This window comes from Physeter macrocephalus, chromosome 20, assembly GCF_002837175.3.
Source record: "Physeter macrocephalus isolate SW-GA chromosome 20, ASM283717v5, whole genome shotgun sequence".
Taxonomy (NCBI): Eukaryota; Metazoa; Chordata; class Mammalia; order Artiodactyla; family Physeteridae; genus Physeter; species Physeter macrocephalus.
Window position 1 is genome coordinate 111,385,115 of NC_041233.1, and position 18,465 is coordinate 111,403,579.

Here is an 18,465-nt window from a genome sequence, read left to right on the forward strand (position 1 = left end):
GGATTCACTTTGTTATAAAGCAGAAACTAACACACCATTGTAAAGTAATTATACTCCAGTAAAGATGTAAAAAAGAAAAATAAGTAAGTCCTACTTAAAGGAGGTATTCCACAAGAGATGGTACCTTTTGAATATCAAGGCGATGACAAAGTCTGGGTTCACCTTTATTCTCCAGTCACACTCTTTCCCGGGAGGATAGGGCTGCGGGTAGTTGGGGGACAGGATGACGCCGGCCGGGCCGGTCAGATTCCCACCACATGCCGCTGTCACAGGAGAGGAAGGTTCAGGGGAGAGAAGGGTGATGGTCAGTGTGAAAGGAGACAGCACAGGGTTCATCGAAGACACTGCGTACTGGGTTATTAAACAACTACCCAGAGGAAATTTTAAGACCCAGGAGGTCTGTACATGTTTTTATGTGATTGTTACCAAATTTTATATAATATTCCACTCCATTTTTAAGGAGGATTTTCAATGCTGACAAATGAAATTTACTTCCTATAATTTTAAACTTTACCCAGTTAAACTGAACAGATTACCTGAATCCTCCACACTATAAATATATGAAAACAAACCTGCACAGGAAAAAAAAATCCCCATGAATATCATTTTATGGTTGTGTCAATTCTTTGGTCATTTCTTATGGTTTACAAAGTCATTGCTTACTTATTCTAAAAAGTTTGCTTCCAGTGGCATAATGATCATCCATCTTCTGTTCACTCTTGTAACTCTAAGCCTAGCACAGTTTTTGATCATAATTAGTATGCAGGAAATATCTGTCGAATAAATGAATACGTGTTATTTCGTATATTTCTCACAGTCCTCTGCTATACGTAGGGCTCGGGTATCTTCCCCACATTTCAAAATAACAAAACTAACAGGTAAAGTTTCGGTGATATCTGGGGATAGATGACCAAGAGGAGGCTGAGCAGGAACTTAAACCGCTAAAAATATTATTTCATCACACTATTTAGAAGGTTACTATCAGGAAGAAGCACTTCAGATGATAGTAATAAATTTAGTTTGTTTCTGCAGTCATTAGTTTTTAATTACATGTGTTTACATCTGTATTAGTTAAGGCAACGATTATGTAGTTTATTGTTGTTAACAGGCAAGACAGTCTTCATTCTTGAACCTGAAAATGTTTAGGACTGCTTTATTTAGTCGATAACGTTTCTGTTAAAGCTTCCATGCTGTGGAAGGTACTAAAACAGTGCAAAATTCACATTAATATGCTAGGTTTAAGGTTCTTCATATCAAATATTGTGAATTGTCTCCAAGTTGTTCTTAAAAAATCACCCTGATTAAATTATACTGTTCCCTCTAAACTGTATAACTTATTTCACTTCATTGATCATGTATATATTCAGGGAAAAAAATAAGTAGAGAAGGAAATATGCTAATTGCTGATATTTTCCACACACATACACAAGGACTTTTTTGAAAATAAGATGAAGATTACACACTTCATAATTTTCTGATATGGATGTGTCTTTAAATACTCACTTAACATTCCTGAAAACTTAACTTTCCATAAGAAAAAAATATAACAAATCCCAAGACTCTTTGTTATAACTTCCGTCTCATCTAAGGCAAACTCTGAGTAATATCACAGGAAATATTTATAATAAATTCTTACAGATACACTCTCAAGAGCAATACGATACACCTTGCTTCAAAATGATTAAAACCACATTTTCTGTAGTATGCAGTTTTATTTTAATAAACTATGTGGAGACAATCGGCTAAGTGGCTCTCACAGGACGTGGCCTCCCCCGAACCGAGTAGATGCTGACAGCCTGGAGTATGAGAAGCCTGGACAAGCAGCAGAGGTGGCACTGAGGTGGGGAAAGAGGTACCCGAGGGCCTCAGGTTACGCTACTCCACTCAGGTTTTAAAAGAAGAAACATGACAGATTCAGGGCACCGGGTACAAGGGTACCACCAGCAGGAAGAGTTCAGGGATGAGACTCAAATATTAATTGAAAAGAAACAAAGGGCAGATCCTGTCTTATTCATACTGGTCCCAGGTGGCATTTTCAAATGAGGTTATTTAAAGGCTTGAAGTGGAATTAAGGAGGACCGTCTTGCTGGGTTTGTTCTCTCTTTGGTGGGGAATTCTCCATTTTAGCTTCATCAGGTTCTCATTAGAAAGCTTGCAAAATGTTTTGGATAGGATTACATTTAGTACAAAATGCAATTCAGACACTCTAGAAATTCTCCAGAGGGAATGGACATAGAGACCAAGTCCACAAACTCCTATCAATCCACAGTTCCTTATTCGAAACCCTTAGGGTGGACCCTCCTGGCATACACGGTAGCATGTTCCTCCACTAAGGCTTGCAGCAGTACTGTTTAACTAGACACATTACTATTTCCACACCAGAACACTTCAATGTTCACATCATTACGTGAGATAAATAGCCACAAAATAGTTACCCTGTAGATCAGGGCAGGATGGTGCCACCAAATAAGTTTTTGCAAACTTGGAATGCACTTTTGCTTTGCAGAGCTCTTTAGAATTTGAACTTAGACAAAAGGTATTGTGGGCTATATGAGAAAACTGCAACTGTGGAGATGTTCAAGGGACACTTTACTCAGAATCAGAAAGTACTGAGTGTCTTCTGGTCCAGAGAATCGGTCTTTTAAGACTCAGCCCCAGAAGGAGGTGCCTCCATCGCTGGAGTCCTTTGTGAAGTGAAAGAAGTGAGGCATCCAAGCAAATGACAGGGCAGATTAGCAGCAAATGACAGGGCAGATTAGCAGCAAATGACAAGGTGGTGAGAATCTGAGTAACATATAAACAGGTGAGTGGTTAAGAGATTTTATAAAAGGGAGAGAATGGGAAAGAACAGCAAATAGGAGGAAAAAATACACTAAGAATAAAACGGAAAAAAGAAATTAGCCAGTCAACGGGAAAGAGCAAATTCAAGTGGTCAATAAGAATACGAAATTAAAAACAGGTCACCCTCATTTTTAATAAAAAATGCCAATTAAAACTCCAAGGAATCTTCACTTCCTGCCCATATTATAAGCTTAAGAAATATCACATAAAGTGTCTTTTCTGAGTCGGGGAAAATAAACAATCATGCTGACGGTGACGTAAATCGGTGCAACCTTTCTGAAAAAGTTTTGAAAACTCTAGAAATACCTAAGTTTGTAGACATATGTCACTCATAAATAATCATGGATGTGTTTTGCAACAAGTGTTCATGTCAGTAATTTTTGTGAAAGGGAAAAGGCTGAAACACCTAACCGTACATTGAGGAGGGATTAGTGTAATCAATATTGGTCAATACTGATCCAAACAGAGAAAGACTGTGCAGGCATAAAACTTAATTAGTAAAAAATACATAATAACACAAAAGATACTCATCGTGTACCAGTAAGTAAAAAGTGTAATTTACGAAATAATCATTCAGGGTGCTATCATTTAGAAACATTTAAAAAATAGATTATATATAGATAACATAATTATGAAGCTTACTTATGCACGTTTATGCTAATAGTTGCCTTCAGGTAAAAAGGTGACAGTGTTTTTTTCCTCTTTCTTCTTAATTGTAGCTTATAAAACTTCTGCAAAAACATATTATGTTTAATAAGAAAAAAGCAAAAAAAAAAAAAAAAGTCTGTATCAGTAGAACAGAATGTAGATGAGTGCTAATACATGACCATGCTCTAAGGGATGAGTATCATACAGAGGCATAATCTCATTGCTAGGGCAAAATATATTTACAATGTGATAAAAAGATATTGTTCACTTATTCCCAAATACGTATTTTCCACGTTTGTGTTACGTGATACCTGTATGTGGGTGGTTCTTTTGCCCACAGAACTGATATTCAATGGCCTGGGAGTGATCTTGGCTTATTTTTGGAGCTGATATTCAAGACAGATAAAGTGTTACCTATTTTCATTGCTGAGAACTGGTTTATCTAGTCGCTGATCAAAATTAGGTAATAAGAGATGACCCCAAAAAACTACAGATTATTTGGAAAGGTGGTCAAATTTTACAATGAATGGTTTATATGAATGTCAACCAAGAAATTACCTTCAAGAGATTGACTGGTAGTTGTATTGCTTTTTAACGTACTCCTCCATAAGCTTAAAGTCATACAAATTGGAAGAAAAATGTGCCTCTCCTGATTTAAAAATAGAAGAATGGTTTAAAATGACGGTTGCATTTAGAGGTAATTACTCCACTTTCAAAAAGGAACACGTAGAAATCTGGCACATCTCCTGATGACTCAGCTTGAGGTAAAATGCAACTGTGCTCACAAAAGTCACGAAATGTACGTGCAGCACAGAACATCGCATAAACAGGGTAGCTCTCTGACAGGGCTGAACATGCCAATAAGAAGAGCTAGCAATTCTCATCTGTCTTCAGAATCCTGCAAGCACTCTGTAGTAAGTTAAGAGTTGCATATTATAGCTCCACAGGACCACTGAGAATCCCTTATGACAATAAAAATCATTTTAAATCACAAAATTCCCTCAAGGTCACCTGATGCAAAATGGCCCATTAACTATGTGCATATCACTTCATTATCACTTCCTCTCATTGCAGATTAATTCAATTTTATATTTTTCAAACAGATTATAAGGAAGTACAAATTATACTGTGACAGTTCATTAAAATTAAGTTTCCTTTAAAAATTAAAATGGGATATCATACAGAGGTATTTATGGTAAAATATTTAATTGAGTGAAGGGACAATCTACATGTAATTACTATTTTATATATAAATATGTCTTGCCCTAAAACCATATTTGTGATAGACTATCTTGGATATATTGGTTATTCAAACTAAAGTCTGCACGCGAATTGTTTTCTCTTTAATAAGGTCAAATTAAAAAATTCTAGTAAATTTTAGAAAGAAGTCTCTCCTTTTATCTTTATATTGACATAAACAGTGTAATTTCTAGTTTTTAGGATTCTATTAAAAATGTACTGCTATTACAGAAAAATCTTCTAAAAAAGAGAACACACTTTTTATTGAGTAGGTTTTGCTTAAGGGCACATTTCTATATTAAAAATGAGAACGACAATGGTAGAGTTATGAATTTTCAGCCACACAGAATTTTAAATTACAGTAATTTGATTGATCCATATTTTTACGAGATTTCTTAAGGATAGGAAATGTTAGATAAATGTCAATTACCATACATTAAGTAAACTACTTCCTTTACCTCACCTAATAAAATAAAGTTTAAAGGTTTGTAATAAAATTTCAATATAATCTCGGAGAACCAGAGGGCATGTAAGAAACTCTTGAGAAATATTTCTGAAGAATAATACATTCACAGAGCAATTTTAATGATAACATGCATTCCTTCCCAAATATAAAATTTCTATTTTCTGTTGCACAATACCTATGCATGTAGGAGGGTCTGGTTGCCAAAAGAATCGGTTATTCAGCTGCACACAAGTGATTTTAGCTTGTCCTTGGAGCTGGTACCCAGGGTCACACTGGAAGGTGATGGTATCTCCCGGCTCTCTGCTGTCCCCATAGCGGGTGCCATTTTGAGGTACACCTGGGTCGTTGCAGGTGGACGCGATGGATGCTAGAAAGAAGGGACAACATCATATCAATGACTGGAAACACGATCCCTGCACTCTTATAGACGTAGAGCCCTTGTGGGCCGAAGCACTCTTGATCCGCGCTAATGAATCACTTGTCCACATATGAGCGTAAGAAAAGAAGCTTTTTTTTCCCTCAAGAATACATCCAATAGCATGCATCTTGATTATGCTTCCTTTGAACAGATTCTAGCAAAATCTTCATGAAAATTCAACCAATTATGGAATATAGTAAGGATTTCTGTATCATACTATGCACATACACACACATTCCCCTTTGATCATCTCACTGACAATATTTTAATGAAAATACATGCCACAATTTAAATAATTTAAGAATTCCAATCTCAAGGAACCTTGAGGAAAACAAAACAGGATAAATTCCCTTTGGTCAGTGCGTTCCCACTTCACAGCCAGCTGAGATGAACTAAACTCTCTTCAACTGTTCTGTCCAAAAACACCTTTAGTTCTTTAAAGATATTTTAAATTCTCCTTTAATCCTAAAGAGTGTTTTTACCGAGTTTATAGTTTAGGATAGTTGTTGTTGTCCTTGTTTTCCCCTCAATACTGTTGAGAAATTATCCCACTTCTTCTGCCTTCCAGCTTTCCTACTTAATCTCACAGTCTGAAACTACTTTAAGATCATCTTTTTGTCTTTGACGTCCTAACATTTCACAATATGATGTCTATGTATGAATTTTCTTTATTTCTAAGGAAATAAAAGTTTTGCAATATTATGTCTATGTATGAACCTCCTTTTATTAACCCTGCTTGGAATCATTTGAAGTTTTGAATCTGAGGATTAAGCCACTATCATGTCAAATATCAGTTCTCTCCTATTATCTCTGTTCCTCTCTTATGAATTAAATGCGAACCCGGTTCCCCTGCATCGGCAGGCGGACGCGCAACCACTGCGCCACCAGGGAAGCCCATGAATTTAAATTTGACAGATGCCTCTATCCTCTGTGTCTCAACTTTTCAGTTTTAAATCATTTTTTTATCTTTGTTCCACCTTCTGGGTAATTTTTTAGACTATCTTCCTTTCACAGAATTAAAATTTGACAGATGTCTCTATCCTCTGTGTCTCAACTTTTCAGTTTTAAATCATTTTTTTATCTTTGTTCCACCTTCTGAGTAATTTTTTAGACTATCTTCCTATCACAATCTTCTCTCCATCTGCATCAAATTTATTATTTTATCATGTTGTTGAGTTTTAAACTTTCTTTCATTGTGCTTTTCTGTTAGTTAGCACTTTATTCAGATATCTTTGGCCATTTATACAGTATACTGTTCCCTACTCATATTTTTATTCTTTTATTTTTTAAACTCTTACAGTCTGATCTGATAATAATTTCAGTATCTCATGGAATTTAAGGTGCCTCTGAGTTTTGAATTTGCATTTCTGTTTTTGGAACTTCACTTGCAATAATTCTTTTGAAGGTGTGTTTATCCAGAGGGGATTCTCATTTGACTTTACCATGTGCCTGGAACACGAGAAGCCTTCTACCTCTTTAAAAAAAAAATCTCTGTTGAGGCATTTTGGACCACAGAAATGGCATGTACTTATCTATAAGCTAGTTTGAAACCTGCTTGTGGTTATGAGTTGTTTATATCTGTGTCTGTTTCTATACCTATATCTATATCCATATTTGTCTGCCTCTCTATCTATCTATCTATTATCTATTATCTATCATCTATCATGTATCTATCATCTATTATCTATCATCTAGCTATCATCTATTATCTATTATCTATCATCTATCTATCACCTATTATCTATCTATCTATCTATATCTATCTATTATCTATCTATCTATTATCTCTCTATCTCTACCATCTATCTATTCTCCCTTATAGTGAGAGTAGGACCTCCCCCCTTTGGAGTTCTAGCAGTATATGAGGGTCTCCAATTACATTTCCAATATGGGAAAGATCTTAGACCTTGTTTCCTATTCTTTCAGCCCACAGACTCTCAAAATGGAAGCTCAGTGTCACCAGGGACCAACTGACAGATGCTCCCAGGGCAAAGCCAACTTCTGAACTTCATGACCTTTCTGCATTTCACATTATTCTGGTGACTCTCAGGATTCCTCATATTCTTGCAGTTTCAGTGATACATTTTAAAAGGCTAAAAATAATTGTATCCAACACCTTTGACATATTTTCAGTGGATGTGTTTTCAGAGAACACACTTTACTGTAATACTGGACACTGCAGACATTTCAGTTCTGTCTTAATCCCACAGCATGATGGCTGGCTTATCATACCTGTCATCCTTGTTATTATTATTATTATTAGTGTTCTGAGTAGGGGAATTTTACTTGGAAGCAGAAGTCTCAGTACATATCAAAAAGAAAGGAAGCATTTGGGCTTCCGTGTAGTTTTTTCAATGGGAAGAGAGCAGGAAATGCCATATCAGAGTCACTGAGGAAGATCTTTTTAGTTTCCAGTCTCCTCCCATCAGCTGCAAAGATTAGAATGCAGGGTGGAAAGCAAGCACATTTCCCCAAAACAAGACCAGGACAGCAGTAGAATGCAGAATGGACCCAAGGACACAAAGCTTCTAGCTAGAAACTCAGAAGTGTCACACCCGTAAGCCACAAATTTTTATAATATAGAACAGCAATTATAGTATTCAATCACCAGAATCATAGCCCATCATGGGCATCACCTAGGCAACAAAATGCTGCTTCCCCTGAACTAGTATTTTACAAACGATCTTGAGTTTACTATTTGAGTAATTAAAGAATCTGAGCTCTACCTGTGCTCTACCTTTGCTGAGATTTCTCTGGACTCCAGAAAAAAACATAAGCAAATCCTACTGCACATTTACAATCTTGTCCATTGGACTGAATTTCACATCCCCCAAAGAAACTTAATTCTTTCCTCAAGCAAGTGGGCACATCGATGTTTACATATTCATTTCCAAGTGAGAATTAATTTAATATAGCATTAAAATAATGAAAAAATAAATATATAGTATTAAAACAGTTGTCTATTATTAAACAGTGGTATCCTTAGTAAACACCCACAGCAATACTTATATGATAAATAAGTATGTAGTATTAAAATAATTTTAAAATAAACCTTTAGACGAAAAGCCAAGGAGATCATAGATAAGTCTCATTGTAATTTTTAAAACAAAGATATGTTTTATTACTTCTCTTTCCGAATTTTTATTCAATATTCATTAAAAGCAAAAACACACATTACTCAATAAAGAAGCTTTACACAAAGAGGCACAGGTTTTGTACATGAATAAGAATTTCAACAGACATATGAGCCTTGCAAAAACAAGTGTTCTGTAGAACACTTTTCTATAGGTTATTAAAGGTGTTTGGTCAAACAAGATGGGCAAATACTGCATACTCCAACTCCCTCTTGTAGATCCCCGTTGTACGTCAGGGATTAAAGGCTCAGAGAAGCCCTACAGTAAAGAAACTAAAAAAATAAAAATAAAAAAAAGTTTAATCCAGTGTATTCTAAATGTATGTTATCATAGAGCATGTTTTTCTCAACAAATTTCTTCAAACCCTTCCAAATAAAGATCCACAGAATATCAGTATATAAAACACAGGCTTGTACTAAGGGTTATATGTCCTTTAATGGTATGAGGTTTAATTCAGTTTTGAAAGAAGTTTCTACTTCTAAAGCAAATTTTCATTTGGCGTATCTGTAATAATAATAATAATAGAGCATGGGGCTTCCCTGGTGGCGCAGTGGTTGAGAGTCCGCCTGCCGATGCAGGGGACGCGGGTTCGTGCCCTGGTCCGGGAGGATCCCACGTGCCGCAGAGCGGCTGGGCCTGTGAGCCATGGCCGCTGAGCCTGCGTGTCCGGAGCCTGTGCTCTGCAGTGGGGGAGGCCACAGCAGTGAGAGGCCCACGTACCACAGAAAAAAAAAAAAATAATAATAATAGAGCATGCCATTAAAAAGTTATAAAATAAAAATTAAAAGTTCTTAGGGTAATCTAGATTGGATTAAAAATACAAAAACAATAAGACGACTATAGGGGAAGACAAAACCATTTTAAACAATGCAGTGGGAAATACATTGGTTGGGTCTTTGAAATAAATGCCATTTTATTTTCCCCTAGTTACAAATTGTGTAAAGATGTTTTCTGGTAAAGGCAATAAAGCTTATTTGGAGACTAATATGAAAGCCCCCAACCAAAGACATTTCTTTGGGGTCAGAAATTGCTTTTTCACCTTCAGGGTCATACAAAGTTATGGATGAGGCATGCACTCATTTCCTTTTTATGATTGTTTTCTTTTATGTGCCACATGTTTCTTTCACTCAATTTTCTCTTAAACGTTTTTTTCTTCAAATGGGATTTTGGTGACTGAATCATTCCAGTTTATTGCCATAAAAAGGAAAACACTATTTTTAGTTGCATCAGTCTTATCCCTCTATCACCTTAGAAAAAGAAGATACTATTCCTGAGGTGATGGATATTGTGTTTTTCAATTTCCCCAGGGGTTCCCTGGACTATTTCAAGTCATAAAGAACCTTCCACAGGCCCAGTGGCATCTAAGGGACATCGCTACTCCTTGTCTCTGAATCCAGAACCATTTCGATGGGCTTGAGCAATCTGAACCTGTGCTCCGCTTAGCATCAGAACCACGGACCTGACGTTTTTGTTTGCAAGAGGCAGCAATGGTGGTGGAGAACCATTGTATCATAAGAATTGCAATGGACACAAATTTATTTCCAATGGGATTAAGTCATTTTTGACACTGGAGACTTTATGGAATATATACTTATTAAAATAATACGCAAAGTTGTGTTCTTTTTATATTCTAAAAAATTGTGCATTTGGGATATGTCCTATTAAATGTGTCAAGTCCTCCTTGCATGTTTTTTATTTTTATTTTTTAAAATTTATTTATTTATTTATTTGTTTGTTTATTTTTGGCTGTGTTGGGCCTTCGTTGCTGCACGCAGGCCTTCTCTGGTTGCAGCGAGCGGGGGCTACTCTTCGTTGCGGTGTGCGGGCTTCTCATCGCGGTGGCTTCTCTTGTTGTGAAGCATGGGCTCTACGCGCACGGGCTTCAGTAGTTGTGGCACTCGGGCTCAGTGGTTGTGGCGCACAGGCTTAGTTGCTCCGCAGCATGTGGGATCTTCCCGGACCAGGGCTCGAATCCGTGTCCCCTGAATTGGCAGTGGATTCTTTTTTTTTTTTTTTTTTTTTTTTGTGGTATGCGGGCCTCCCTCTGCTGCGGCCTCTCCCGTTGCGGAGCACAGGCTCCGTACGCGCAGGCTCAGCGGCCATGGCTCACGGGCCCAGCCGCTCCGCGGCAATTCGAGTCCTAAGTACCGGCTTTATCCCTAACTGGATAACTTAACCTGTATAAGCCTCAGTCTGGTCATTATAAGGACTCAATAAAACCTCCTCTACTAGGTTGTTATGAGGTAAGAACATCATGCAACTCTAAATCCTCATTCAAATGTTAGTCCAATAAATTTAACAGTGCTAGACTGGGCACTAACCTGACAGCTTGGCCCGGGCCTGCGGGGTGTCACCCGGCATGGTGACAAGGTGAGAGGGGGCAGGGCTCCAGCCGAACGCCTCTTGCAGCCCCACTGGGGAAGGGAAGGAGGCAGCTAACCAGCACCCGCCACAGCCCGAGGGCCAGATGGGCAGGAGCCTCCGTGCCCCGCGCACCCCCTCAGGCCTCAGGCCGATGCGTGGCCTTGGCTAGGAGGCCTCACTGGACTTGGAGCTCTGGCCCTGGCCGTGCGTTCGGTAACAGGACTCTGGCCCCCGCAGCGTATCTGCCAACTGGGCTGGCTTACAGCTTGGGGAGGGCGGTGTGTGTGCCAGAAGCGGGGAGGCCTATTTTTGCTTTAGCCACAGGCCAGTGGGCCGAAAAGAAGGTTAAATTAAGATGACTGGTTTTTTCTTAGCGTCTGAAGAGTGCAACTCGCCTACTTTTTAACAGAAGTGATTAAAGAATCTCTTCAGGGAGAACAAGGAATCCGAGATGTGTGTAGGTCTGCATGAGGCAGGCGAAGTGGGAGACAAGGTAAAGGGTTGTGGATGGAAAGAGAAGAAGGCAGGGAAAAGGGAGTGAGGAAGAGAAAGCCGGGACAGACAGAGATACACAGAGAGAGAGGACAGAGGCAGAGACCAAGAGAGACAGCTGGACAGAGAAAGGAAAGATTCGGTGGGTCTGAGGACCGCATCGCAAGAGGTCAGGAGGTGATGTGTATTCAGTTGCGACTTCATCCTGGCTAAGCACTATTCTAGCTCCTCAGTTACTCCTCTCTGCAACCCCACAAAGGGTCCATTCTCAGTGAACGAACCTGAGCAGTCCATCAAAGAGGAAGCTATTCTTTTTTTTTTTTTTTTTTTTTTTTTTTGTGGTATGCGGGCCTCCCTCTGCTGCGGCCTCTCCCGTTGCGGAGCACAGGCTCCGTACGCGCAGGCTCAGCGGCCATGGCCCACGGGCCCAGCCGCTCCGCGGCATGTGGGATCCTCCCAGGACCAGGGCGCGAACCCGGCTCCCCTGCATCGGCAGGCGGACGCGCAACCACTGCGCCACCGGGGAAGCCCGGCAGTGGATTCTTAACTACTGCGTCACCAGGGAAGCCCCTGCATGTTTTTAAAACATCATTTAAAAGTATATTTATCAACTGCGTTATTAGTGTATAGAAGTAATGTTTGCTTAGTGTCCATTTATTATCTTAAAACACCCTTTCATAACATAACCTCCACAGAGAGAATGCCTACCACGTATAATGGAAAAACATATAAAGCGACACCAATACGCTCCATATCAGAAGCAGAGATATCTAACAGTCAGATCTTAACCTGCATATTAAGTCCTCATGTTCTTGAGTTAAGAAAATTGAATTAACTCTTCATGCACGTGGTCACGTTATCATTTTCTCTGAAAAGTTGCTCTTTTGGGTTGGATCATAGCACTGAATAGGGAAATCTCCTTCTGGAGGGTCACTGACTGTATTTGACAGGATAGACCTGAACCGGCCGTCAGAACTCTGTCACGTGTGTGTCAGCGCTTTGGTGGCTGGAAAATGTTTAGGAAACACACAGAAAAGAGGAACCTCAAGTCACCCAACGGGTGCTTCCACTCAATCCCAGACTCCAGATTAAAGAAAGGAGGTATGAATTCTACCAAATTCCACTTAATTCAGTCGACATTCCTCCTCTCCTTCCTGACAATGACAAAGTGCTTCAGGAACTGGAGACACGGAGTTTTCTGAGATCTTCCGAGATCAAGAGCAGAGCTGCTGGCTGCTCAAATGCACATTGCACAAATCCCTCTCCTGGGCTTCAAAAGTAACACACAGTGCTGGGGAAAGAGCCTTGACACAAGTCTCGTATCCTACACAAAAGTTCTTTCACAGTTGATCACATTTAAATACAAAAGGTAAAACTATAAAACTTTTAGAAAAACTTTTAGGAGAAAATCTTTGGGATTTAAGGCTAGGCAAGGACATGACAACAAGAGCATGTTCTATAAAGAGCAAAAATTAATAAACTTCATCAAAATTAAAAAAATTTTCTCCAAGAAAGACTTTGTTAATAGGATGAATAGACAAGCTAAAGACCAAGAGAAAAAGTTTAAAAGCTACATATCTGACAAAGAACTAGTATCTAAAATATATTGAGAATGCTGAAGATGCAAAAAAAATAAAATAAAAACATGAAAATACCCAACCAGAAAACAGGCAAAAGGCATGAAAAAGCATGTCACTGAAGAGAATGTACAGATGGCAAGTAAATACGTGAAAAGATGTTCAAAATCATTAGCCATTAGGGAAATGCAAAGGGATATCACTACATACCTGTTAGTGCAGCTAATAATATCACATATATAGACAACATCAAATGATGGTGAGGATGCAGAGAAAAGGAATCACTTAGGCATGGTTGGTGGTAATGTCAGATGGTACAGCCACTCTGTTAAATTATGTGGCCATTAAAATCTAAACATTCAATTGCCATTCAACCCAGAAATTACACTTCTGGGCATTTATCCCAGATAAATGAAAACTTACGTTCACACAAAAACTTGTACATGAATGTTTATGGCAGCTTTATTGATAATGGTCCCAAACTAGAAATACCCTAGATGTCCTTCAGTGGGTGAGTGACTAAACAAGCTGGTATATCCAGTCTATGGGACACTACTCCGCACCCCAAAGGAATACACTGAGGGGACACACAACAGCCCCAGTGAATCTCCACAGAACTACGCTGAGGGAACAAAGGGAGACTACACCTTACAGGACTCCTTCCATATAACATTGTTGGAATGGCAAAGTTATGGAAATGGAGAACAGATTAGAGGTTGCCAGGGTTAAGGATGGGGTGATGGCAGGAGGGAAGTGGGTGTGGCTATAAAAGACAACCTGAGGGACCCTTTTGGTGATGGATGTTCTGCATATTGACTGATCACTGTCGATATTCTGGCTGTGATTTGTGCTCTAGTTTTGCAAGATGTTACCCCTGGGGGGACTTCCTAAGGGTCCACAGGATCTCTCTGTTTTATTTCTCTCAAGGGCATGTGAATTTACAAGTACTTCTAAAGAAAAAGTTTAATTATAAAGGTTTATATATATATGCACAAATATACGTCTGAGTTGCAGTATTCACTTGAATTGCATACAAAGAATACAAATCATTTTATATTTAAAATTATTTTTTATTATATGAACGTATGTGTATACACGTGTTTAATTTCAAAATTCAAAGGAATGAAACAATATCAGGATTCAACACAGGAATCGTGCTATTTCTGCATGTTCCTTCATGACAGAAAGCAACATGGGCTTCAGGATTGTGAAATTATGGATATATACTGGCAAATCGGAAGGTGCACTCTATATATCGTCACTCATTCCTGGGGAAAATGACTCCTTCTTTTGGAATAAAAAAATACTAAATCAAGCGAAAAGTCCTTTCTCATGAACACAATTACTATTTACCAAGAGGCTTCATCAATGCTATTACTGTGGGCCAGAGGGAACAAATTAAAGGCCAAGATTCCTCAGACAGGAACGCTGAAGCCTCTGAAGGGGTGAAAGATTTTAGTTTGTCAGCGGGACCACAGGCATTAAAACACTTGTGCAGACAGAGAGAGTGATGTTAGTATACGAAAATATTAAATACCCTTTATGATCTGTTACTCAAGCATCCTCTGTAACAATGTTTCAAAAGTGGAACATTTGCTTTCATGGTCTTTGTACTGAATAAGCACTTAATAGCTATGAAAATATGTCATTACAGTAGACTATCAAACGTAAGCGTAAACTGAGTTCTACAATTAAAAAAAAAATTCAATATGCAACAGAAATAAATCAATCACTTTGATTCTGCACAACAGGGAATGTGAATTCCATTAAAGCAAAAAAAGTTGAGTCCCATATTTCATGCTAATTAAATCAAAATATAATAATTCAAGAGCTATTTATATTGCAGCTATTAAACTAGACAATAAATCCCCTCATCCTACAGATTTTCATTTTCAAATTCAGGACTCACTTATTTTTTTGTAATAATCATCCTTATACTTTTTCTGCTGCTTATAGTAAGATCTGAGTCCTCTATCTGTATAACATTGGATTTTTTTAAATTAACTTGTTTAAATTGTTTTAAATTAATTTTAAATGATTTCAAAGATCCTCATAATCAATTATTGGAAAGAGAACATTAGTGGTGTACAATACATGTCCAATTTAGGCAATTTCTGTAAGTCAAATAATTTTTCTATTTCTTGTAAATAAATGTTCTAATATTTGTTTGCTAGTTATAAAACTACATTTTTGAGATCTGCATACCACATGGTTGTAAAAATTAGACCATGTAAGAGAATGCACTTGGAAAATCTTTAAAAGACATAAAAATATAACAGACTACTAGTGTTCCCAACAGTGCTTTAGTCACTTGTGTCAGTTAAGTTCCAAAGGCTGCAGTGGGAACGAAGCTAACTTCCTCCTTTCTAAGGAATTGCAAACACGCCGAGAAAAAACACTAATTAGCACTTCTGTTTTCATCATGTCAAATACAGAATCTATGCGAAACCAAGTATGTCTGTTCCTGAAGATCTAAAAATACTTTAGACTTTACAGTTATTTTAAAAACACTTTATATCTATTTAGTAACACAGATATTTCCACTTTGAATGCATCATAAAATCCTATGTTTTGCGTCCTCGTAACAGTAGAAGAATCCCTCATTCAGTTATTCAAAGAGATTTTAGTTTCTTTATATCTAAAGTCACAATCAAATGAAAACCTCACCCTCCACAGATCCTGTTCTAAACATCTATCACATTAGTCACCACTGTTAAATTGATTCTCAGCTTTTAATAAGTAAGAAAGATAAAAATCTGTGTACTGACACAAGACAGACTTGAGGAGAGAAAAAGATGACTATCACATTTTTCATTAAACATTCTGCAAATCCACCTATTCTTCACTGATAATAAGTGCACGATTAACAATTTCAGCGTGTTACAGAAACCTCAGGTGGCTGCAGCCATGCAGGTATCTGGTATCATAACGTTAGTGTGATCAAGTGATAGTTAACCTGTTTACTATCTTTTCCTGCCTCTAAATCAAAACTGCACTATCTGCACGCCTTCCTGCCAAGCAAGTGCCAGGAGAATCTTACTTTTGTCAGTTTGAAGTGAGTAGTGTGAAACAGGAGGCCAAAGAGTTGGGGAAATCTAATTTGAGAGCTGCAGACTGTGTCATTTATCACATAATACTTCTCTGGAGTCAATATATCTCTAGAACTGAGAATAAATAATAGCAGTCCCTTATATTTGGGAAAAACTGATAAATCAAAGTGCCTTTGTGTTCCTTACTTTGAGAGCAGTCCTCATCAAAACTGTGGGTGGTAAAAAGAGTGCGGTGCCCTAATTTAACCTAAGTCCGTGAAAATTGTGCACATGCCTGTTTACAGAGCTGTTAAGATGGGGCTTAGCCCCAAGCCATGTTTTCTTTCGTGGGTAGAAAAACAGTGCCTCTGTGATACCTGTTCTAAAAATTATATAATATTACATGTGTGTGCATATGTGCGTATACTTTTGAGAGTTTTCTGTTACAGGATTATGCAGTTTACTATAGTTTAAGTGAGTCTTACTTACAATGCTTAAAATTATATACATAAAAATATAATATATATTTATATATAATACAATATATAATATATATTATATACATATGTTGTATATTATAATATAATATAATATATTATATTACATATATGTATTTTTTCCACTTCCACTCTGATAGGATTGCTGAATCGGGACTGTTTATATTCTCTTTAATACTGCTAAATGCTTACAAGCATATTACTCAAATCTGCACCTCAAATTTTTTTTTGAATCACCTTAATGAGAACGTGAGTTATCTGGGTGGGGCTTTTTTAAAATTTTATTTATTTTATTTATTTTTGGTTGCGTTGGGTCCTCGTTGCTGCATGTGGGCTTTCTCTAGTTAAGGCAAGCAGGGGCTGCTCTTCGTTGCGGTGCGCCGGCTTCTCACTGCCGTGGCTTCTCTTGTTGTGGAGCACGGGCTCTAGGCGCATGGGCTTCAGTAGTTGTGGCACATGGGCTCAGTAGTTGTGGCTCACAGGCTCTAGAGTCCAGGCTCAGTAGTTGTGGCACGCGGGCTTAGTTGCTCCGCGGCATGTGGGATCTTCCCAGACCAGGGCTCGAACCCGTGTCCCCTGCATTGGCACGTGGATTCTTAACCACTGTGCCACCAGGGAAGTCCAAAGACAAGTTTTAAGTCACTTTTAAAATTCAATTCAACACACATCTACTGGGTGGTTGCTCTTGTAATTGGAACCATCCTAAAGACTGAATATTAGAGCAGAAATATTAAAAAAATAAATAATTTAGGAAATTCAGTCTCACTAGAACCAAAAAAAAGAGAAATAAGCAGAAAATATAGACACACAAGAAACAGGAAAACAAAAGACAAAATACTTTTAAGTGTCAAAAGTGAGGCAGAGATAAATGCAGTAACTAGTGTAAAACATCTGACTTCTGAACACCAGGATATTCAGTAACAGCCACAAAGTTATAAAAATAACTAGTGGTGAACATTATACAGGGGGAAGTATAAAAATGATATAAAATGGGTTCTTATTTATTCTTTGGGCTCAGAGAATCCTCCTACAAGGAGTGGTGTTTAACCGCCACTCGGGAAACGGATAGGAATAGCAGGCAGTGAACAGGGGGACAGAGTCCTGGGCAGCAGGCACCGTGCAAGTGAAGGTCTGAAAACAGGAGAAAAAAATCCTTAGAAGCCAGGTGGAAGGAGTGGGTGAGGATGCGGAGGTACACAGGAGCCCCACGTCAATCAGTCGGGGGTCATGTAACAGGATTTTATTCTCCAGTCAGAAACTGGAGAAGGACTTTTTAAGTGGGGGGCTTAGCTTGATTAGATTTGCTCTTGGCCAAGGTGGCCTTCCTCAAATGCAGGTTCAATACAATCGCCATCCCCTGAGCAGCCCTTTAGACAGAGCCTGGTGTGGGTGAGACCCAGCAGATGTGGGCTTGTGTGATGAAGGGGAACTGCAAGATAAGAGCAGCAACATGAGGTCTTGTTGGAGGCTGGGTCTGTTTTGGACTGGATGTGGTGGCAGGATAGATCCGGACATGCCAATTTTGACATGTCTGCAAGATGTCCAAACGAATTTATGTATTTGGCCCCTGAGAGCTTCACAAGACAGGTGTGAGCTCCAAATAGAGAGTTTTGAAGTGATGACCTTCTGGATCTTTGTCCACACCCAGGGAAGAAAGAACATTGCTCAGAGAGACAGTGAATAGAGAGAGCAGATGACTTAAGACCAGGTCTCAAGGAAGCCAGGAAGAGGAAGGTGAGACTGCAGGAGACAACAGAGGG

At 38.5% G+C, this 18,465-nt stretch overlaps 1 protein-coding gene across 1 annotated transcript in view; it reads right to left on the reverse strand.

Moving 5' to 3' along the window:
* Positions 1-18,465, reverse strand: part of CSMD1 (CUB and Sushi multiple domains 1) — a 611,399-nt gene that overhangs the window by 234,008 nt on the left and 358,926 nt on the right. The window contains exons 22-23 of the mRNA XM_028481319.1: positions 5,370-5,561; positions 125-263 (exon numbers count right to left, since the gene is read on the reverse strand). Coding sequence (XP_028337120.1) covers positions 125-263; positions 5,370-5,561 — 331 coding nt within the window. The remainder of the gene's footprint in view (positions 1-124; positions 264-5,369; positions 5,562-18,465) is intronic.